Source organism: Schistosoma haematobium, chromosome ZW (genome assembly GCF_000699445.3).
Source record: "Schistosoma haematobium chromosome ZW, whole genome shotgun sequence".
Classification (NCBI taxonomy): Eukaryota; Metazoa; Platyhelminthes; class Trematoda; order Strigeidida; family Schistosomatidae; genus Schistosoma; species Schistosoma haematobium.
Window position 1 is genome coordinate 68052693 of NC_067195.1, and position 24521 is coordinate 68077213.

General features: G+C 31.1%; 1 protein-coding gene across 1 annotated transcript in view; it reads right to left on the reverse strand.

The window, feature by feature from the left end:
- Window positions 1-24521, reverse strand: part of MS3_00010472 (uncharacterized protein) — a gene marked incomplete at its 5' end in the record, with an annotated part of 48553 nt that overhangs the window by 18299 nt on the left and 5733 nt on the right. The window contains 9 exons of the mRNA XM_051218833.1: window positions 88-489; window positions 1516-1650; window positions 1701-1796; window positions 3507-3611; window positions 6083-6601; window positions 11607-11682; window positions 15690-15853; window positions 19006-19173; window positions 21750-21926. Of these exons, the coding sequence (XP_051072255.1) occupies window positions 88-489; window positions 1516-1650; window positions 1701-1796; window positions 3507-3611; window positions 6083-6601; window positions 11607-11682; window positions 15690-15853; window positions 19006-19173; window positions 21750-21926 (1842 nt within the window). The remainder of the gene's footprint in view (window positions 1-87; window positions 490-1515; window positions 1651-1700; window positions 1797-3506; window positions 3612-6082; window positions 6602-11606; window positions 11683-15689; window positions 15854-19005; window positions 19174-21749; window positions 21927-24521) is intronic.

A 24521-nucleotide genomic window follows, 5' to 3' on the forward strand; every position in this document is an offset into this window, starting at 1 on the left:
CAAAAAATAAACATATTGCCCTTATAATTTTTTTCTAATTATAAAGATATAATTAATAATATACAATAATAATGTTTAAAACCAAACCTCAAGTTCCATTCCATTAGCTCCACGTAATGTTATTGAATCTTCTGGTTTATATTTTTCTCTCCAACTACATGTTTCACCTGAATATTTAACTACATAATCATCACGTAGACATATCCATATCATTTGGGGTATTATAACTGCATAACTATTTACCTCTTTACCATTTGATGATTTCTCTGAACCTTTTTTACTAGTATTTAATTCATGTACAACTGGTCTTATATTTTTTAGTGATATATTCCAATATGCTTTTGTTAATACATTATGTATATTAATAATACCATTTGTATCTGGTTGACTTGAACCACAAATTGGTACACCAGCTAACTGACGAAAATTACCAAGACCAGTAATTCGTTGTGTACTTAATTCATCTACATGAAGTGAACTATCTGTTACCTATTTAAGTGAAAAATAAATTCAAACATTGATCTTATGAATGTGAAGTAGAAAACTTTATCAATAATTTCAAAAAAATAATCGGTAAGATGAAAACAGTTTGAAATAATGAAAATTCCAATTTTGGCATTTGGCAAGTATAGAAAGAACAAATCGAGCGAAGAAATTTCTTTTCAATTAGTTTTTCAGAAGAGATTTTATGGAAATTTTGGAAATTTCACCGATTGAAATCATGAGTCAAGTGAAGCTAGACCACCATGAAAAACCTGGAAGCACTGGACAGCCGTTACGTCCTAGTAGGCGACTCCTCAGCAGTGCTCATCTATGATCAAATGCTCAGTGGTCTAGTTGGTTGAGCGCCTGGCGCGAGACTGATAGATCCTGGGTTAGAATCTCACGGGGTGCGGGATCGTGGATGCGCACTGCTGAGGAGTCACACAGTAGAATGAAACAGCCGTCCAGTGCTTTCAGGTTTCAATGGTGGTCTAGCTTCAACTGACTCATGATTTCAACCTGTGAAATTTCTAAAACTCTCCACAAAACCCATTCTGATAACTACTATTCTACTGACCATTCATCAAAATATATATATATATATATATATATATATATATATATATATATATAAGTATCAGAAGGGGTTTTGTGGATATTATAGTAATTTCAATGGTTAAGATCATGAGTCAATTGAAGCTAGACCACCATGGAAAACCTGGAAGCACTGGACGGCCGTTTCGTCCTATATTATACAACGTAGCAACTTCTTGGTTTTCAAATAATTACTTTGATTATTATCAATCCTCTCTTTTTCAATTACTCAACGTTAATTTATAATCATTATATAATGTCATTATATAATTATTACGTAACGTATCCACTCGATGAGTAGTATTTCATTATTGTAAATCATGATGAGAAACTAATTGTGAAGAAGTTTCTTCGCTCAATTCATTTCTTCTTTAGTTTGAAATAGTTTTCTTGTTTCATATTTTAAAAAAATGATAAGTTAATCATTAATTAACTTACTAATACACGATGTTCATATTTTAACATATCTATTGATGTATGCCATTCAGATATATCTAAAAAATCCATAATTTGATAAAGACGTGGTTGATGTTTCATCCATGTTGAAAAATTTTCACTAAATCTTAATTGCATCTAAATATTTAATTAATTAATTAATTAATTAATTGAATAAATAAACTTACTTGCTCTCTAAGATATGCATTAAAACAGATTAATAAATGATATCTTTCCATTCGATCAACAGTTCGTTCATATAATGTTTTACATAATAAGCTTTTCTAAAGTACATGTAAAAGAATAATATTATCATTGAAAGTATTTAAAATAAAGTGTAAATAATATTATTAACCTTAGTAAACAATAAGCATATATTCACTTGATGTTATTTACTTGTATCTTTACATTGTTATTTAGCACTACAATTGATCAATCCCTTGTTGTTATATGTGCATCTTGATATATTGCCTGAAGTTACAAATGCGATGGCGTTTGAAGTGAATGGTACTAGATTCGAGTCTTAGAGTAGATATCAACTCTGAGATGCATGTACATCCAGCTGACGAGTCCCAAATAAGACGAAACACGCGTAATGGATTTCACTGTTAGCCACTATCCATCTTTGCTTATAATGATCACATAGTTTAAATAAAACAAATATATATGAATCGAATTGACAACCAATAATTATTAATTCAATAAGCATATATATATGTACCATGATGTCATTTAGGTTCTCAAGTTAACAGACAATGATCTTATGAACATATAACAAATTTTTTCTAAAATTGAACATGATCATTACTAATAATGTTTTTATCAAATTATATTATGTGAAACTGCTCTAATCATACGTGTATTATTTCTTGTGTAATTTATTAAGACGTACTTGTATACTTCAATAAATATTATCATAGAATGAGTACATCACAAAAAATATTATGTCGTAAGACCAAGGCGGCCTACTTGAATATCTGAGCTACCTATTCCTGCCATCTAAATATTTCAACAAATTATCTATTTTCTCCTTTATTTTAACACATCATTATGCCTATCAGTCGCATAAATCATTCAAGTGTATTTGTCAACAGTTTACGACATTTCACTATACAAGTTATAAAACAGCCCAATCGGAGACATCGTGATTGCTGACAATATGCACAGAAAACGATATACATTACTCAGATAGTGATTTCTGAACTGTTAACATCTGACAGGTGACCATTCAATATTTATCGTCAAGATCGATCAAGAAATAAGAAGAGGAAACTTGTTGAAATATTATATGTTGAGAATTGTATATTGTACCAAAAATATAATATGGAATAAAGCCCTGAAATAAACATTTATGTATATATTCAGAATGAAGGGTTGTGGAGGTTGTAGTGAATTTAATAGTTGGATTCATGATTCGATGTAAGATAGACTACCATTGAAAACCTGGAAGCACTGGACACATGAATTCCCTATTAAAATCACTACAATTCCACAAATCCCGATTCTAATTATAATCATTATATGCTCACTAGTGACTAGATTCAAGATGGATTTCCTACAGTTCTAGTGAGAAGTCGTAACCAGTAGAGTTCAATCCGTGTCGAGTGTGAGACAGTTAACCACTTCAAACAATCGATGAAGTGTTGCTCAAAATCATAGATCGATTGAAGTTAGATATTAACAGTGTTGTATGGTGGATCAGTGTTCTGGAGATTAAGCGAAGGTGTACGGTACCGGGAGTTTTGGATTCGAGCCCCATGTTTGGTGTTGTAGATGTGCATTGTTTGGAAGTCTCATATTAGAACGAAACGGTTGTTGAGTGATTCTAGGTTTTCAAGAATGATCCAGCTTACAGCGACTCATGAATGCATACCTTGATAGATTCATATATTCTTGTATTCAATATTAACGTTTAATATATATCAAAATTTTACAATATTATTTGATAATTTCAGAGGATAAAGTTAATTATTAAATAAATTTTTTAAACATACATCACTTTCATCGGTTACTGGAAGTCCCATATATTCAATAATACAATCAACTATTTCTTCACGTAAATTAATTACATCATCAAAATCATCAATAGCGTTATCCACCTGAAATAAATGTACAAATTTATGAAGTAATGTAATGCACATTTCTATAATAAAACATAAGAATACATACTCATCTTGAACTAGATGTGCTGATTAAAAATATTTTACAAATTGTGAAGTTTATGCGAATCAAAAGACTAAAATCAAGTAAGAGCTTAAAATCAATCTTATTTCTGATACAAAATTCAAATGGTTTTTGCATGATTGTCTAGGACTTTCAGATTTTAAAAAGCTATAGATTACATATTTAGATTGGTAACCGTGAGTTTAACTTATCATATTAAGAAGAAATATAAATAATTCAACCTCTAGAATGTACTAAATAAAACTGATGAAGTACATTTTAAAAATGTTGGTTCCTTCTGTAGGATTTAGAGGAGTAAATACTGGCATTTTGTAAATGTTAACAATCAAGTGTCAACATCTATATCCTTTCACAATTCAATGACCATTGAGTGGTGATCAATGTCATGTATGTCAGGTCATTCTTAGTGCAGATCGAATCCTATCGACTATGTTGCAGTGTGGCCACTAGTCTAGGTGACTCGACATTGCATGTATTATGTTGAGACAATATGGTGGTTGGAGGTAGTCAACAGGAAGCTGGATGACACGGGATCGAATATGTCAGGAAGCATCAGTTCCCTCAAGATTACAGGTACACCTTGCTGACAAGTGTCAAATAGCACGAAAACTGGGTCCAGAGATTCTTGTTGACTACCTCCAACCACTATCATATCTGTATCCTTTACCTGATACAAAGTTGAAAGTTTAAAATATATATAAGCAAATTATCATCTATTTTTCTAAGTGATTTTAGTTAATTCAATTTTTATTCCAGATCTTGACATATAAATGAAAATAATTCGAACATTACGCTTCCGGTAAAACTTCATGAACTCTTATACTGAGTAAATGTTTTAACCAGTTCACACTGATGATACAAAAAGGGGCTCGAATCTACTAGACTCCAAAGTAATCGTTCATTAATAAAATTTATGGTTGAATAAATTGTGGTTTGTTACCAATATAATGATTAAAAATAAACTTATAGATGTAATTGTCCTTTTGTGTAGTTTTATTTGTGTTTCATATACAATTTTGTCTCATCCCTTGGTAGATGAATATCAAGGCACCCCTGAAGTAGAGATATTAAACATTGGTCATACTTCCAATATAACTATGTTCACGCCATGTATATATTTATATATATTATCATGGTTACGTTCAACGATCCCAGAGATGACCATAACAATTTTATGTCGTCTATTAGTTAGTGAACTAAATGATCGTTCAAACTCAAAAACTATCCCTACAATGTAAAAGGACTTAATTGCATATCAAAGAAACAAATTGAGTAAAGAAATATATGTAGCTGTTCTATGCGATGATAGTTCACCAAGGATTTATAACTAGATTTCTCCATCATTAAGTAAACTACATTCTCCGTGAAACCTAATTCATTCTAGAAAACAGTTTATCCTTAATCTTGAAACATAATTATCTACTCATGTCATTTTAACTATTATGATTGCACAAGAGATAATATTTTATCATTTTTGAACAATTTAAACTCTATATACAAATCGCTTTTATAAAGATTTTACAAAGTAAATGCCAATTAATATTACATTTAAGATTTTGAATAAAAAACTGGTACTCTCTACTTTTATCCTGATTGGCTTTTGATTGTAAAATAGGTTTAGTCAGTCAGTTACAATCAACGTGAAGCTTGTCACAAATGTGCAATGATTCAAGTTAGTAGGCCATTCTCAATTTTGGTTGTTCAGAATGTTGAATAACATCAAAATCATGAAGCAAACATTTAAAACCCGGAATCACGGGATAGCCATTTCGTTCTAGTATGGGACTCCTCAGAAGTACATATTCACGACCCTCGCATATGGGATTCGAACCCAGGACCTCCGGTTTCATGCGCTTACGCTCAATCTCTAGACCACTGATCTAGCATCTAATGTCAAAATTCAAGAAAACCAAAGTTTTTTTAAGCAAAGATCCAGGACGCGTGTTTCGTCCTATTTGGGACTCGTCAGCTGAACAAGCCTACATCCCAGAGTTGATGTTCTCTACGGGACTAGAACCCTGTACCGTTCGCTCCAAACGCCATCACGTTATCCACTTAGCTACTGAGTCCTGATAACCACCTGCTTGTACAATGAGGTAAAGTTTACATTCTCTTGGTGTTGTTTTACTTGTATCTTCCCAATGATATTTAGGATTGCAATTGATCAGTCACATGTTAGCAGATTTACATCCTGTGCAAATTGCCTCGATATGGACTTAAGTCACAAGCTTTTTAAACAAAGATGAATAGTAACTATCAGTGGAATTCAGGACGTACAGGATGTACACATGTCAACATGAAATTGATCAATTGTAGTCCTAAATAACAATGAGAACTTATTTATTTCATAGAATAAAAAAAAACCAAATATCTTTGTATCACTTACTTCTTCTTTAATTTGTACCATAAATGGTAAATAACGACCAAGTTGTCGAACAAAATGGAATTTTCCTTTTTTTAATAAATTCATTTTTTTCGTAAATGTAATTTCATTAAATACTTTATTATTTTTTTTTCTTATAATATCTGATTTTATAGTAATACTACTACTACTATTACCACTATTAGCACTACTAATACGATTATAAACAGTATAATTATTTTCATTTTTTAATGGATATTTTGTATTTGATAATGATGTAGTTTGATTAGATTGTAATAAATTTTTTTGTTCACAATTAGGATTAATTGATTGAAAAATACTACTTAATGATTTCAATGTTAAATGTCCCATAATTAAACCAAGTTGTATAGAACCATCTGTAATTTTATGACCAGTAATTAAAAAATGCGGTAATATCATTTTATGTATAAATGAAGATACTTTATCATGAGATGATCCTGTTTTTAGTATTGATTTATTAGAAGGATTTACATATTTTGCCAATGAATCTGAACAAATATGCTAGAATATAAAAAAATTATAAAGTGAAACAATAGAATGAATATTAACATATCAGTATTATTATTATTATATATTTTAATAAAATTTGAATTAACCACTTTGTATAATATTTAATTAGCAAAAGTGATTGTTGATGATGATAATAATATACTTCCAGGTTTACCATGGTGATCTAGCTTCAAATGACTCATGATTTCAACACCTCTCTGATTATAATCATCATGTGCTTATCAGTGACTGGCTTCAAGAGGTGTTTCCTGGAGTTCTAGTGAGAAGTGGTGACCAGTGGAGTCCAGCCGTGTTTATTGTGTGATAGTAACTCACTGATGACAATGGTGGATGATGGCTCTATTTTATGGGTTAGTTGAAGTTAGACATTAACAGCGTTGGATACTGGTTGACTCAGTGGTCTAGAGGTTAGGCACTCGCACGCGAGACCGATAGAACCTTGGTTCGAATCCTGCTGAGTTGCATACTGGGACGAAACAGCCGTCCAGTGTTTCCAGGTTTTCCTTGATGATCTAGATTTAATTGATTCATGAATCCAACTATTAAAATATTTTTTTACTTCTAGGGGTTGATATTATGTCAAGCCCGCATAGGTTATTCTAGCTTTTGGGAAGATCGACCTATTCATTCTTCTTAAGCCACATTACTACCCTGTCACTTATTCGCTTATTAACTTTGATTGTTTTTATATAAGTGTAATTGTGTTCATTTCTTACTTTACTCATCACATTTATGTAACTTACTTTTTTGTGTGACACTTGGTTAAATAGAGTTGGTTCACACTCCTTTTCCACCGGATGTCATTTCATTTCGCTTCATTTCTTTCATCGTCTGTTTGGATCAATCATTGCATGAAATATGCGTATTCGAAATCCATTCTCATCTTTGATTTACTTAGTTCCGTTTTTTCACTAACATGATTTAAGTCGATGATTATATACGAGGATTAACGATATGTATAAGTCGAAAATGATAATCAACATACGATCAAATTGGAGTCAAATAATTACGAATCTTTAAATACTAAATCTTTCCATAGTCCTATTATCATCATAGATACTGGTATTAACTGTATTGGACACATGGTACTACCGAAAGATTATTATCAGTAAATCAATTAGAATCAGATCCCACTTTAATATTTTCGTGGTACTATTCTCACTACGGTATGTAGTGTTCTTATTTTTAATCTATCACCAAGTCTTCAACCCACAACGTGTAACGAAGTTCAGGCAATAGCAAAAGATACTATAGATGTTCTCTGATAGTCTTAATGATATCCATCAATAAAAAGTTTCATTTTAAGTTAACTATCAGAGTAAAATAAACTATAAAAAGCTTGTTAATAAAATATTTTTGTATTAGTTTTTTGAATCTTCCTATCGATGCTTAGGACTGCAATTGATCAGTCTCTTATTGACCTATGTGTATACTGTACAAATTGCTTAGATATTGCCTTAATTCACAAGCATTAAATAAGATGAAACTCGAGTTCTGGATTCCACTTCTAGTCACCATAATATCTGTTTATAATGGTTGATAATAATAGTTGTTATATCAATATATAATAATTAAGAACTTAGCTAATTCTCACAAAGTTATAAATAATTACTTCCTCAATCATATAGACTAAGAACTTTATTGCTTTATTTGTGAACATTAAAGAAAACTCATTAGCCACTGAAGAATCATCTGAATAAGCTTAAAAATATATGTTAAGAATTTATCACTTTAAATTTTTTGGTTGAAATAATCTTTCTGATATAGATGAACCTTCAACTAGATTGTTAAATGATAATACATAACAGAAAGAATGTTTATTCCAAAAATTATGTACGTGTTTTCTGTTGATCAACTTTTCGTAACCATAACAAGTTCCATTTTATTCTATCATTACAAATATATATATATCGTACAACCAACTTCAGTTATGGTTGATTTTTGTTAAGCCCTTTTATTAACTTACTAAACAGAAAACGTTATTCGAAAAGTAACAATCCTCATGTTTTTTTGTACTATTATGATCACTATCTTGTCTGTATAAATAAGTACACTTGATCACATGTGACAGCCTACTCATATATCTCTTTCTAGCCTAAATGTTAATAACTTAAATATTACTCAATGAACCATTCTCTTTCCCGTGTATATATGTACTCGAATCCTATTATTAGCCTTTGCCTTGCCTAGTTGCACGTTATTCGATTTGACCATAAATTCGCTTACGTATTCGCTCGCATACACATATATACGCCTCTCTGCTCCAAAGAAGGCGGCCTGCTTGAATATCTGAGCTACCTATTCCTGCCATCTAAATATTTCAACAAATTATCTATTTTCTCCTTTATTTTAACACATCATTATGCCTATCAGTCGCATAAATCATTCAAGTGTATTTGTCAACAGTTTACGACATTTCACTATACAAGTTATAAAACAGCCCAATCGGAGACATCGTGATTGCTGACAATATGCACAGAAAACGATATACATTACTCAGATAGTGATTTCTGAACTGTTAACATCTGACAGGTGACCATTCAATATTTATCGTCAAGATCGATCAAGAAATAAGAAGAGGAAACTTGTTGAAATATTATATGTTGAGAATTGTATATTGTACCAAAACTATAATACTGAATAAAGCCACTAATAATAATAAATTCGATCGATGTGTTTGCAACTTTGTTATCTTTGCTATCCTTTAATAAACTGTAGTTGTCGCTTCTTATTGCCTTCTGATTTTTAAACATGGTTGAAATTTATTTAATAACGGTTATCAAGGTGATTTGATTAACGAAGCTAAGTCACAACAATGCTATCTCTCTTTCTTTCTCTCTCTCTCTCTGTATATATATATAAATTGAAATAACAACTGTATAATAAATCTAAGGAACAACTAGTCGAATATTCTTAATTAAAGTTTTCAATTTAATTCATTATTTGTTATTATATATGTACATCAAATCCTCTTCTGTAAGTAGGTAGTGAACAATTGTAATTCAATAATCATGTAATGTTTGGTGATAAAAAAAAATAGGCTACACATACTTTTAATTATGTTAAGTTACTAAGGGATAAGATAATAATTGAGTAACATATATATCATACAGAAACCACATGAAACAGTAATCTAATAGGCTTTAGTCTTTAGGTTTAGATTTGTAGTGTCAGTTATCATGCTAAGCCCATATACCTTATTCTAACTTTCGGACATCCCATTTTATTCATTCTATTTGAGCCATACTTTGACCTTTTTATTTATTCGCTTATCAATTTAGACTGTTTTTATATGAGCGTATATGTGTCTGCCCTTCTTATCCCATTAATCACATGTCTGTAGTTTTATTTTGTCTGACTATAAATATTGAGTAACGCTTGACTAAAATGAAGTTGGCTTTCCAGCCATCTTCCCTGCGTGTCATTTTGCTTTGCTCTGTTTCATTCGCTTCATATACAAAATATATGTATGCACAGGTCGATTCTCGTTATTTGACTTATTTAATTCCGTTATTGACTAACGTGATTTAAGTCGACGATGATATACGAGAATAGACGATAGCAAACATTCATACGATCTAAATAGCAGTCAGATCCACGGGCCACTAAAGATTAACCGAAAGAAGTATTTTTATCATGCATTACGAACCATAAATCTAATGAATTTGTTGGTTTGATGATGTATAAGATAAATTAATGATTAGAAGAAGTGATTATTGTAGATTAGTTATCAATTCATAACAGTCAGACTTCCTTTAAGAATCAGTTATGTCTGTTTCCAAAAAGACGCTAAACGTGTACTCAAATTTCGAAGGTGGTATGGCTCTACAAGTTGATCTGACCATTTCAGTAAGTATTTATCGATTCATCTATATATATCCTTTCGTGTTCCATTCAAAACGGATCAATATCATTGTTTTTCATCCTTGAAAATCAGTAGTAGTGGATGCATAAATAACGAAGCATTTAAACACAACTGTTATTTTTATTAAGGAGGAAGATCTCATGAAATATTGTTATCAGCAGATGTTCAGTCAAAAGTAAAATGTAGGATCATTAACAAGAGAAACAAAGGGCTAGTTATTTTAGCTTTTCTAAAATGGTAAGTTTCAAACTATATACAAACTAAAAAATTAAAACTCTTCTTCTACCATGGTTGTCAACTTGAAAAATGTATGTAGACATATTCATATCATGAGAAATTCATTATTAGTTTGAAACTACTTCTCAAACATTTTATCAGAGTAATCGATCTTAGATTTTATGAATTTTGTTTTAATCACAGGAGAAAATGAATAAAATTCAGGTTTTCTATTTGTTAATGTTTTTGATGGTGTTGTGTTCTCCGACCTAGATGGTTTGGTCGGAGAGCTTTCAACGTTCCTCTGAACGACATCATCAACACAACTCTAAAAACACCAGAGAATTTTTAGAAGCTTGACACTCAGGTCAATCAGCAATCAACAAACACATTGAAATCGATCCAATTTATGAACTAATTAGGAAAATTATGGACAAACATAGAAAAAACAGAAATCAAACCAATAGAAGATACAACCAAAACAAAGATGTAAACAATGACAAGTTTAAGGTCAAGAAGAACCAATCAACATCGAGGTCGACAGGACAAGCTGTGAACCATATGTGGAGTTTGTGTTACTGACGATGTCGTCCGGAAGAACGATGAAAACTCCACGACAAAACCATCCAGCTCAAAGAACAAAATTTCATCAAAATTATCCACTTAAACAACGAATCTTATCCACCATCTCAAAGAAAATTATTTGTAATCATTGTAAAGAATCCTTAGCATAAATGAAAGCATAAATTTTCATTGATTTTTAACATTTATAATCAATAATATGTTGCTATCGAGAATAATTTTTCAGTTTCATTTCATTTTACCAAACTTTTTTCTTCATTATTCAGATATGTATCTTAATTGAAAATATCGATTAATTAATAGAGAAATAAGTAAATAGTAAAATTAACTTACACGTATCTCATCTATAAATCGATCAACTTCTTCTTCTAAAGGAAATTTTCCAGGTACAAAATTCAATCGGATATAACTGAAATATTTAGAAATAAAAATAATATATTTGTAATATCCCAGTGAATAGAAAAAATTAAATTTTCTGACGTTTCGTGACTTAGTGTAAGCCACTTCTTCAGAGAATAAATAATCAAATATTTATGAATAATTATGAAATGATAAATACTTCTCATCGGATCTTTTGTTGTTGTTGTTGAAATAATACATTTGAGATAATTGTTTACTTTGCAGTTATTTCATTTCGCAAAATAACTTCGTTTTTTTAAAAAAAAACCTATTGCAAACACGAAAATAACTCAACTGTTTGTAGGTGTCGTTACCAAGATTTGACTTGATCATTTTGAATAAATTGAGCATTAGGTAGACTGGTATAAATAAATTAATGTAGCTGTAATATCTCAGTGAGTGGAGAAATTAGCTTTTCTGAAGTTTCGTCACTCAGTATAGGCCACTTCTTCAGAGAATAAATGGATGAATCAAATTTAATACAATTTTAAATATTGCGATGGAACTACGAAAGCCATCATCCAGAAAATACAGGTGTTTATTAACAGTTGTCTAGGCAAAATACTTCGGATCCGTTGGCCAGACACTATCAGCAACAACCTACTATGGTAAAGAACAAACCAGATCCCAGCGGAGGAAGAAATTAGGAGGAAGCGCTGGAAGTGGAAAGGACACACATTGAGGAAAGCACCCAACTGCTTCACAAGACAAGGCCTCACATGGAATCCTCAAGGCCAAAGGAAAAGAGGAACACCAAAGAACACATTACGCCGGGAAATGGAAATAGACATGAGAAAGATGAAGAAGAATTGGATGGAACTAGAAAAGAAGGCACAGGACAGAGTGGGTTGGAGAATGGTGATCGGCGGTCTATGCATCATTAGGAGTAACAGGCGTAAGTAAGTATTTATTCTCTGAAGAAGTGGCTTATACTGAGTGACGAAACGCCAGAAAATTTAATTTTTCTACTCATTAAGATATTACAAATATATTAATTTATTTAAACTCAACTATTGCTTATTTCTGTATTAAGAATCGTCAGCAAAGTAAAAGCTATAAAGCTACCAGATACTTGATAGCATAGTTCCCGAACTTCTTATGAATGTAACATATTTAAAGCACAAAACCAAGATCTCAATAATATAGAATTTTAATTATAGTCAAGATGTTGGAAAATATTGTATCATCTTCTAGTTATGGATATTTACATATGATGCATTCAGTTGACTATCAATAATAATAAGTCTAATAGTTAATAACTTTTATATAGAAATCTATGATTATTCTTACAACTTTGCTTTGAATATATTGTATAATCAAATATTTAGAAATTAACACTAGACTTATTTTAGTAAAAGTATATTAGATATCCATAGTTTTCGATCAAATCTTAATAATGGTTAAGAATGAATTAGATTATTATTATGTGCATGAGAACTTCCGTCGAATCCCTTGTTGAAACGCTTAACTACAGGCTGATTAAAGTTTTTACCTGATTTATTAGGAAACTTTTACCCATTTTTAAATAATAAATAAGAACTTTCGTCTAAATTTGATCGAATAGTTTTATAGTATTTGGGTGCCGAGTTGATGTGAGACATGAAAGAGTATACACTTTTCGTTTCATACCATATGTCTCTGATACACTAATGCAAATACCTACTTTAAGCATTGTTAACGTTGATTGGATAACATATTCAGTATACGGTGAACCGGAAAACCATATACCTATCTATATTCGATAATTTTGATGTTTGATTATATTTCCTTGAAAATTCTTGGAACAGATTACCAAGCGAAACGTTGAATTTACATCAATTTCATTCGTTGAGATTTTACAAATACAACATTCTTCTTTAATGTTTCATTTTTACATAAATTGTAATTATTCTATCATACAATAAATTTTTTTCAATACAAATATGTGTGACCAGATTGTTCGAAATGTATAGCGCAAATACATCACATTTTTCAGATGAACTCCATCTTCTCATTGTTTTATCGAAACAAATACCTCTTTTGATAAACTTTTGTATAGCAAAAATAATAAACATTATGAAATGAATTAAATTCACTTCAGTTTGTTATAGAATCTGTTTATTGTATAAAACTCAAATGATGTATATAAAAAAATGAATTTTTATTCCATTTGTTGCTATCATGATGATCAATTGATTGTTCGCCCTTCTCAGCCTTTTTTTTCTCAGTCTTTTTTGTTCGAACTTATCTTTATTTTCTCACAACATTTCGATTTTTCATTCAAGTCTAGCTTTTGTTTTGTTTCTAATTTATAGTTATTATAATTTATTTTATTGTGTTAACATTATTCCAATGAAAATTCTTGACTTATGATCATTTTAGACATAGAACTACATCCGTTTTCTTATGTCCTATTCAATTATAATTGTCATTATTAATATGGCGTGTGCTATTGATGTCGACAGATATAAGTAATATGTATCATCAATCGAAAGTGAAATGCCTGGCGACAGAAGGTTAAGAAGATCGAAGAAAACAGAACGAGAACAAAGAATGATTGGTTTGGGAACGAAAGAACAATCAAGTCTGAGACAATTGATTGACAGTTTACAAATAAAGTATTTATTGTATAGTTCTCAGATTTTACTAAGATGTTCTGTAATTCTGCACTCAAATACATTTGATTGTCCCCATTGATGTTCTTGTTCACTACACTAATATTATTATTACCACTCTTATGATTACTTGATCAATGTTCTTTGGTAATAACTATCACTTCATCATTTAAAATTTAATATTTGCAACAAATTACATATATTTCTTACTTCATGGCTTTTTATTTATAAATTGAACTTATGTGAATAATAAAATAAAAATATTTAAAATTCTTTTTCACTAATAAACCAAATGGTTTTATATATGTGACACAACAAATTACATTTGTAAAACATTTTGTTTATTTAACAGTTGAATTCATGAGTCCATAGACGCTAGACCACCATGGAAGACCTGAAAGCACTGAATGGTTGTTTCGTCCTACTATCAGACCCCTCATCAGTGTGCATCTACGATCCCTCACCGCGGGATCCGAAACCAAGGTCCTTACAGACTTACTCGCGAGCAATTAGCCTCTAGACCACTGAGTCAGTTGGTATCCAACGGTGTTAAATTCTAACTTCAACTAATCCACGAAACTGAGCCACCATCCACCATTGTCTTTAGTGAGCTACTATCTCACAACAGACCTAAATGAACTCCACTGGACACTACTTCTCACTAGAACTCCAGGATATACCTCTTGAAGCCAGTCACTAGTGAGCATATGATGATTAATAACAAAAGGGGTTTTTGTGGATATGATAATAATTTAATAGTTGAATTCATGAATCCATAGAATCTAGACCACCATGGGATACTTGGAACCACTGGACGACCGTCTCGCCCCAGTATGAGACTCCTCAGCTGCGCGTATTGATAAGAGTCAATATGTATATGGAAGATTAAAAGAATATAAAATAAAATAAATTCATTTCATTCCGTGACTACTCATTATTCTAGCTTTACAAAAAAGTACTTTTAATTAATTATCTAATAAATCTTTCTAATTTCCAAGACAATTTATTATTTCTTAGCGGACACTTACACATCTATTCACAACTATTACATCTGCAATTATTTATCAACTAAGTTCGGTTCATTATGATTAAACTATCATTTAATAAATAATTCTACAGTATTTACATATTATATAATTAGTCTAATTGTCATTTGAAAACCAAATTATTATTTTTATAATAAAATATTGAGTCTGGTTGAAATCAAACACCAATACCGTTGGGTACTGGCTCAGTAGTCTAGAGGTTAAGCGTACATGTGTGAGACAGAGGGTTTTGGGTTTGGATTCCGCGTGCGATGAGCACTGTTAAGGAGAACGAAATGACCATTCAGTTCTTTCAGGTTTTCAATGACGGTCTAACGTCGCTAGATTCATGATCTCAATTAAAAAAACCCAATAAGATAACAATCACTTTAACTTACCGTATACCATGTTTACCAACAATTGCTCCATTGTAGATTTCTTCTCCAACTAATAAATAATCAGGTGCTGTAGCTATACGTGCAATTGGTTGATTTTCAAAAAATGTTATATCATCATAAAAATAAAATACACTTTCTCTTTTAGCTTTAACTATTGAAATTACCTAATTAAATACAATGAAAATAATATGAAATAAAATTCAGGAAAATAACATCTAAATACAAGGTATTACTTATAATAAAGTAGTGTGGTGTGTGTTACTTATATTGACATAAGTAGTATATAATGTTAGTTGTGAACAGAAGGTCTGGCAGCAGAGAGACAAGAGGATAGAACAGTAAAGAATGGGAACAGAATGCAATTTGTATGAAAATGCAAGAACAATGAAGTTTGAGTGATTATGAGACAATTGATGGACATTTTGCAAATTACGTATTTACTATTTGATTGTTAGATTTTATTAAGAAGTCCTGTAATTGTGTGTCAAATATATTCGATTGTCGCCAATGATGTTCTTGTTCACTACAGTAGTATAGTTGTAAATAAATAATGTATGAAAATTTCAATTATAATTTAAATAGTATGATTGATTAACCTTAATGTTGAAATATGATGGGATAAATTTTGTATTTATTAATCAGTTTATTATTTAAGTTAAATGTTTGGTGGCCCCGGGATCTTACTTCATTTAGATCATATGAATGGTTGTTGAAATATATATGTCGCCAATCCTCGTATATAATGATTGACCTCACTAGCATTAGTGAATAACGGAAGTAACTAAGTCAAATACGAGAATGGATGTTTGAATAGATATATTTTATACACTTGTTGGTCGAGACAAATGATCAAAGAAACGAAGTGAAATCTAATAATGCCTAGTGGAGGAGGCGTGTGAGACAACTCAATCAAGGCTTAGTCGATATTTATAGTCACACAAAAATAAGTTACAGACATGTGATGAATGGGATAAGAAGTGTAAACACATACGCTCATATAAGAACATTCAAAGTTGATAAGTGAATATTTAACAAAGTCAAAACGTGACTCAAGAAGAATTGATAAATTGGTCTGTCCAGAAGCTAGAATAAGTTATATGGGCATAACATAGTAACTGACACTACAAATCTTTATAAAATATAGTATTGTTAATTAAAATCAAAAATGTAATTCAAGCTAAAACAGATCCATCCCAGTAACTAAAATAGATCCATAACTTGAAATATTAATTATGATAAAGATTATGATACTTGTCATAAGCATCGTTGAACATAAAGAAAAAAACAGTATTATCAAAGATGGATAGTGGCTGGCAGTGGAATCCAGGACGCAAGTTTCGTCTTACTTGGGACTTGTCAGCCGGATGTACCTGCTTCTCAGAGTTGTTATTCACTCTGCGACACCAACCCACTGCCATTCACCCCAAATGCCATCGCGTGATCGGCTTAGCTACTGAACCCTGATAGCCACTTGCTTGTCCTGGATTCCACTGCTGGCCACTATCCATGATTGCTTACAAAACGCTTGTGAATTAAGGCGATATCGAGGCAATACGCACAGTATGCACATATGCCAATAACAGACTGATCAATTGTAGTCTTAAACATCAATGGGAAAATTCAAATAAATAATACCAAGTGAATTAAAAAAACATTATTGTTAAATGAATGAATTTTCTTTCTATTTTTGCAGAAGTATGGACATTGTGGCGGTTACTAATAGTAAACAATTTGGAGACATAAAAATATATCTATTAGCGTCTATTGTGATTATTATTATCATTATTATTATTATCATCATCAAAAACCATAAACTAACATTTTTGTGGTGTTTTTTTCAGATATAATCCTGAAATAATTTAGATTTCATCAAGTTTTGATTTTATTCAGATACTTTATTAACCACTGAGAATCCGTTTTGATTAGGCCTACAGAATATTAGTTAACTTTCAATACTGACATAGCTTTAACAGTTCAGCGATCATTTTGTAATTTAAATTTTAATGAATTCGTGAATAAAATAGATTTAAGACGATTAATTACTTTGATAAATTTCAATAATCCAATGAGAAGACAAAGTTTATCAGAATTATGTGATATATTTGTTCAATACATTTCGAACAATCTGATCACACATAAACTTGTTAAGACATTTTTATATGAAAATTAAGAGAAGAACAACCAACTTCCTTATCTAGACATACTGATTAGTAGGAGAGATGATTGTTCCATCAAACTTTCTATATATAGAAAGCCAACACGGACAGGGCAATATCTTAATTTCCATAGTCAATGCCCAATTCATTACAAACGTGGATTAATAAAGGGCTTATGCAATAGTATCAATCGTATTTGTACTAGCGATACTCTTGAAGTAAAGACGAAGCTCTTGACTGATACGTTAATGAATAATGGTTATTCATTGAAGTTCATAAACCGCTGGAAGAGTTGCAATACGGTTAGACCGATGATGTTTCTGGCACCCAAAAAGGGAGTTTACATTATGTTACCATTTAAAATTGACACAAATAGTCTCATGTTGAAACGGAGACTTAAATTAGCTATCAACAGGATATTTTATGCAGCCCAACTTGTCATTACTGGCAAGACAAGGTCTTTGTTTCACCAAAAGCCCAAGCAGCACGTAAGCGATTGTGTCTATCAATTTACATGTATGTGGGGAAACACATACATAGGGAGGAGCAATCATAATTTGCAATTAAGGGTAGGTGGACACATACGGAAATGGCTTCAGAAGCAAATGAATTCCAATGGTCAAATAAGATCACAGGATAAACAGATATCTTCCTCCATTGCGAAACATTTGATTGAGACTGGTCATAAGGCTGACATCAACTCAGCATTTGTAGTGTTATACAAAAGCTTTCAAGGACATATACTAAAATTTATTGAAGCCTTGGATATACGGAAACTGAAATCCTCTTTGTGCGTTCAAAAAAAATTTGTCCTTACACTTAACCTACTTTGGAAATACTGATTTATTATCCAGAGTGTATTGCGCAAATATATCACATAAGTCTGACTGCATTATCGAAAAATAGATTTAAAAACCTTTCGGTATGGAGATCAAATAGTTGTCAAAAAATCATATTAGAGGTTAGAAAAAATTTACATTCCAAATCTATCACGTTTAAATGGGCTATGTTAGGTAGTACTAACAAATCAGCTGCTTTTCAAATAGTATATAATAAAGATTCAACTATTCATAGTTAAAACTCATTGTTTTCTTTAAATAAGTCTTGTAATAATTTATATTAGATAACAACATAAAAAAATGAGCATAATGTGAACATACATCTTCTCGACACTTTACTTCCATATCCTGTAAATCTATTCCTGACTGATGTTGATTTTCCACAACATTTTGAATTGAATTATACTCCCTTATAGCATATGGAAGCCAGTCATTTGAATCAAATGTAAAAAGGCATGGATCGCTTCGTACATTGACAACTAAACATTTCTTTAAAGAAAGAAGGAGAAAGAAAAGAAATGTAAATGAAACGAGTAATTAAAAACTGTTTAACAATTTATGAGAACTTTCGTATTTAGGCGCCGAGTTAATGTGAGACATTAAAGAGGAGGAATGTATTTGTAAAATCTCAGCGAAAGAATTTGAAGTAAATCCAAAATTTCGCCCAGCAATCTGGTTCAAGCTTTTTCAAAGAAAATATTCTCCTCTTTAATGTTTAACAATTTGATTTAATTAAAAGTAATCTATTCGGTATAATTATATTCAATTTGATTTTAGATGATTTTGAGGTAATAACTCAACCACATATTTAAAATGTTGAATTCATGAGCCGACATGCCCAAGATCACCATTGAGAACCTGTAAGCAGTGGATGATCGTTTCGTCCCAGTGTGGGAATCCTCAGCGATCCACATCCACGAACCCACAAAGAGGATTCGAACTTAGAACCTTCGGTCTCGCGCACGAACGCTTAACCTCTAGAACACCAGTTCCGTATCCATTAGTGTTATTGTCTAACCTCAATCGATCCAGTGAAGTTCAACCCGTGTCGGGTGGAAACAGTTATCCACTTCAAACAATGGATAATGTGTTGTGCAAGATCATAGATCGACTGAAGTTAGACAACACCGTTGGATGTCCGATCAGTGGTCTGGAGGTTAAGCGTCCACGCACGGGATCAAAGGTCCTGGGTTCGAGTCTTGCGTGTGGGATTGTAGATGTGCACAGCTGAGAAGTCCCATAATATAACGAAACGGTGATCCAGTGATTCGGGATTTTCAATCATGATCTAGCTTACATGGACTCGGGAATTCAATTATTAAAATTCTGATGATAATTAAATGTAGCGAGAATGTAAATAAAACTAAATATATATCGTTTTTTGGAAAGATAATCAATTAAACTGTTTAGGCGTCAACCAATTTTTATTTCATTAACTTTGTTTTTTTCCTTTATTAGATTTGTTTACATTTTTTCATATATTACTGCATTGTGTGACAGTACTAATGTTTCATGATCTGTAACATTTTTGAAACGTTGCTCATATCAGAATTTCTTTATCATATTATAAATCAAGCTGGTGGGCGGACTATTCTCCTCCATAAGGAGTAACAGGTGTAAGTAAATAAATAAAGCATACTTTAATATCAAATAATTGACTTAATTTCGTGATTATCTAGTCATCAACAATCCTTATTGAGTTCTACCAGTCAAGTTGTAATTTAAACACTAATATAAGTCAATCAATGTGGTAGTGTATTTTACCTGGATGGTTAGTGATTCAAATTATGAATAGACATGAATACTTGAAACTAAATTTCATGCTATTCAATAAATATCAATAGGTTATATTGAAAATTTTGAGAAGTCTGATATTTTTAATGAAATCACTTCTTTTTAGTGTAATTTCAATATAGTTCATAACTTTTCTAGCAATAGCTTAACAACATAAACTATTACGTTTTCTACTCAAATAATTATCATTTCATGATAAGTTATTACACCTAGCTATTAACATTTAATTCGCCAATTATGTTATTGTATTGACATATCTAATCAATTGACAAAGTAAAATCCTACATTCTTGAACATTCATTTCAAGATAATAGATGTGGAAATAAATAGTCAACTGAAAATAAGTTTCTATTATCTCAGTTCATAGTTTACATAACTGTCTAATAAGAATATCAAAATATCATGTTTTAGAATGAAAAAAAGCACGTTCAAACAGTCACAATTGATTGATCACTGGGTGGTGACCAATGTCATGCGTGTCAAGTCTTTAGTTAGTGCAGATCGAATGCTATCGATCATGTTGCAATGTGGCCACCAGTCTAGGTGACTCGACACTGCGGGCACTATGTATTGAGATTTAGATGGTGGTTGGAGGTAGTTGACAGGAAACCCTGGACCCGGGTTTCGTGCTACTTGGCACTTGTCAGCAAGGTGCACCTGTAATCTTGAGGAAACTGGTGCTCCCTGGAGGATTCGATCTCGTGTCACTCAGCTTCACAGTCAGAGACGTTACCACTGAGCTACCTGTGCCGCGACTGACCTCCTTTAGGACTGAGATGTAATCACAATTAATTGATATTGACACACGGGATCGAATCCACCAGGGAGCACCAGTTCCCTCAAGATTACAGGTACACCTTGCTGACGAGCGCCAAGTAGCACGAAACCCGGGTCCAGGGTTTCCTGTTGACTACCTCCAACCAACATCTAACGTTCAAACAGTACATAATAAGGAACTTCTTAGTTACAAAATGTAATCATTTCACTTTGTAATTAATTAACTATTACTTATCATTAGTGTATAACATAACATACGTTAACGAATCCAAAAGAAAAAAACAATATAAAATCATAATTACATAAAATATGATCATGTTTAATAATCTCTAAACATATACAAACGGATTCATCAAACAGTAATCGAACGAGTCTATTTCCACTCTTTTGCATATATATATATATATATATATATATATATATATATATATATATATATACTGTCAGTAATAAACAAATATCTATACATATTTTATATAAATTTATTCACTTACATTATGTTGTAAATCATTAATTTGTTTTTTAATCTGTTCAAATGTTGGTTGAGATAAACCATAAAGAGGTAATTGTAATTTAGATTTTTGTATTGTAACTTTTCTGTGTTTATCAATTGGTACTCGTAATAGATGATCACATTCATCTTCACTGTCTCTGACAAGACAATATTTACCCTGTTTATTTTAAATAAATATTTTTGTAGATAAATATCAATCAATCATAACGGTAATAATGTATTAGTTTTTTTCTCTAAAGTATGCATTATGCTTACAACGTATTAAAGCTCAAATTAGTAAATGATTTATTGGAAAAGTTTAAATATTTAGTATAATATTGTGGTATGTGCTACTGATATCGACAGATATAAGTAGTATGTATTGCCAATCGTTCACTACAATATTTATGTAGTGTATCAATCAGAATATAGTTTCTAATAATGTGGATAATAGTCAGTTTAAATCTTATTTTATAGTGACACTAAACCAAGTTAAGAATACTTACAAAAAATGGCTGTGAATATTAGACTCGTTTCTATTTCAAGTTTGATCAATATATATATATATATATATATATATATATATATATATATATAGTACTTTATATGGCTACATGTATTTATAAATAGTTGTGTAAGCAAGAAACTTCAGGTCTATTGGCCAGATATCATCAGCAACAACCTACTGAGGCAGGGAACTAATCAGCCTACAGCTCAACAGGAAATTAGAAAAAGACTCTGGGTGGTGGACAAGGCACAAATTGCGGTAATCACCGAACTTTATCAGAAAGCAAGCCTCAACTTGAAATCCTCGAGGAAGAAGAAAATGAGATAGAATAAGGAAGGCAGATATCAAAAGAATGAATAAAACTTGGTAACAAGTTGGAAGGAGAGCCGAGGACGGAATAGATTGGTGAGACCTGTTCGTAGGCCTATGCTTTATAAGGAGTGATAGACATAAGCTAAGCTATTACATTATATAAAACTACTTGTAACGTTAGCTTTGTGTCAACGATATACTTCAATTAAAACAATAATGTGATGTAAACTTAATATCCATGATTCTAAAGACTATTATTTGAAATCGTTTTTTTCAGTTCAGTACATTATGCTGAGAATTAGTACAATGACTTTCAATGTGCTGTCTAAGATCATAACTTATTTAACAAGTATTCGACTAATTGTTTACGAAAACGTCTTCTATAATAATAATATGAGAACAGATAGTTTACACTTTTATGACCCACCTTCTTAAAAAACTTTTTTATTGTATCATGTAGATATGTAAATATAAACTACATCAATACTTTTCGAATCATTCTCGACTGACAAAATTTCACTACTATTTACTGGCTACAGTTCATAGGTTTTTGTCTGCTCGTTAATTGTCTTCAATCACTCTAATGTCAGAATAATGCCTATAAATATATGATCACAAGTCACTTAATGTAAAAATTGGTCTTATTATTTAAATAATAGTGTTGGCTAGCATTCATATGTCTTATCAATGAACAAAGATCCAAGATTATCAATGTTTTACGTATCGATAATGTGTTCAGTTAAAAGACACATTGCCTAAAATGCAATAAAAGTGACTGGGTATTTCAGTTATTAAACTAAATCTACCTCATTTTAAGCAGACTATTCATGAAATACGCGATTAGATGGTAATATACACTTTAATTACTCGATGAGTTCACTAATTGTTTTGTTTACTACTACAATTATGTAGTTTATATTTATTTTATGACATTTTCTAAATCATATATTATTTATTCTCTGAAGAAGTGACTTACACTAAGTCATGAAACGTCAGAAAATCTAATTTTCTACTCATTGATATATTACAAATACATTATTTATTTATCATATATTAACTGTTTAAAGTATATTTTTGATTTCATTGCGTGGATGAGTTTGTAATTCATATCAATTATATGGCTAATTATATGAAACGTAAACAATTTTGTCTGAAAATCAAATGCATAAATAATAAACAACACACAACCATTTATGATTAACTTTAAACGTGAGAAAAATGTCTAGTATTCATTGATGTTAAACGGTTCTACTGATGTTATCAGTTTATGCATAATTATCATCATTATCTTTCAGTATATTCGGTTTATCTTAACTTATTTTTTCTGTATGGTTTAGAATAGATAGTTAAGCTCTTGGTAATCCGTTTGGTTTAGTAGATAATGTTAAGTTCTGATAATATTACTTTTTCAGAACCAGATGGTTCAGTTGCAGAGCTTTGATTATCGTACTGTTCAACATTATCAGTATATACTTCATGTGGAAATTAATAATGAATATATTTTTCTATTCAGTGGGATGTAACAAAAATATACTTTGTCCAAAAGAATTCAAGAACATTGTCAGGCGTGACTAAAAAGAGGAGACAACGGCTCGATAAGAAGTTCATTAATCGAACACCTTGTGAACACAGGTCACTCAACCAAGACAGACTCCGCGTTCAAAGTCACCTCTTCTTCTACCATAGTCTTAATATCTTATAATTTTCTTTCTCTTTTTCGTACTCTTCTTTCTTTACAGCCATCTGCTTCACATTCCATCTTCCCCTTAAATCCTCTACCCTTGACTGGTTTATTTTTGTTTCCATGATCATTCTGATTACATTTAATCTCAATTTCAACATTTTATCTTATCATGCTGAGCCATCCTTTCTCAATGATAATTTCCCTATCTATCTTTTGTTGAATACTTAAGCCATTAACAATCAAACGATTAGTAAACTTTCCTTGTTATA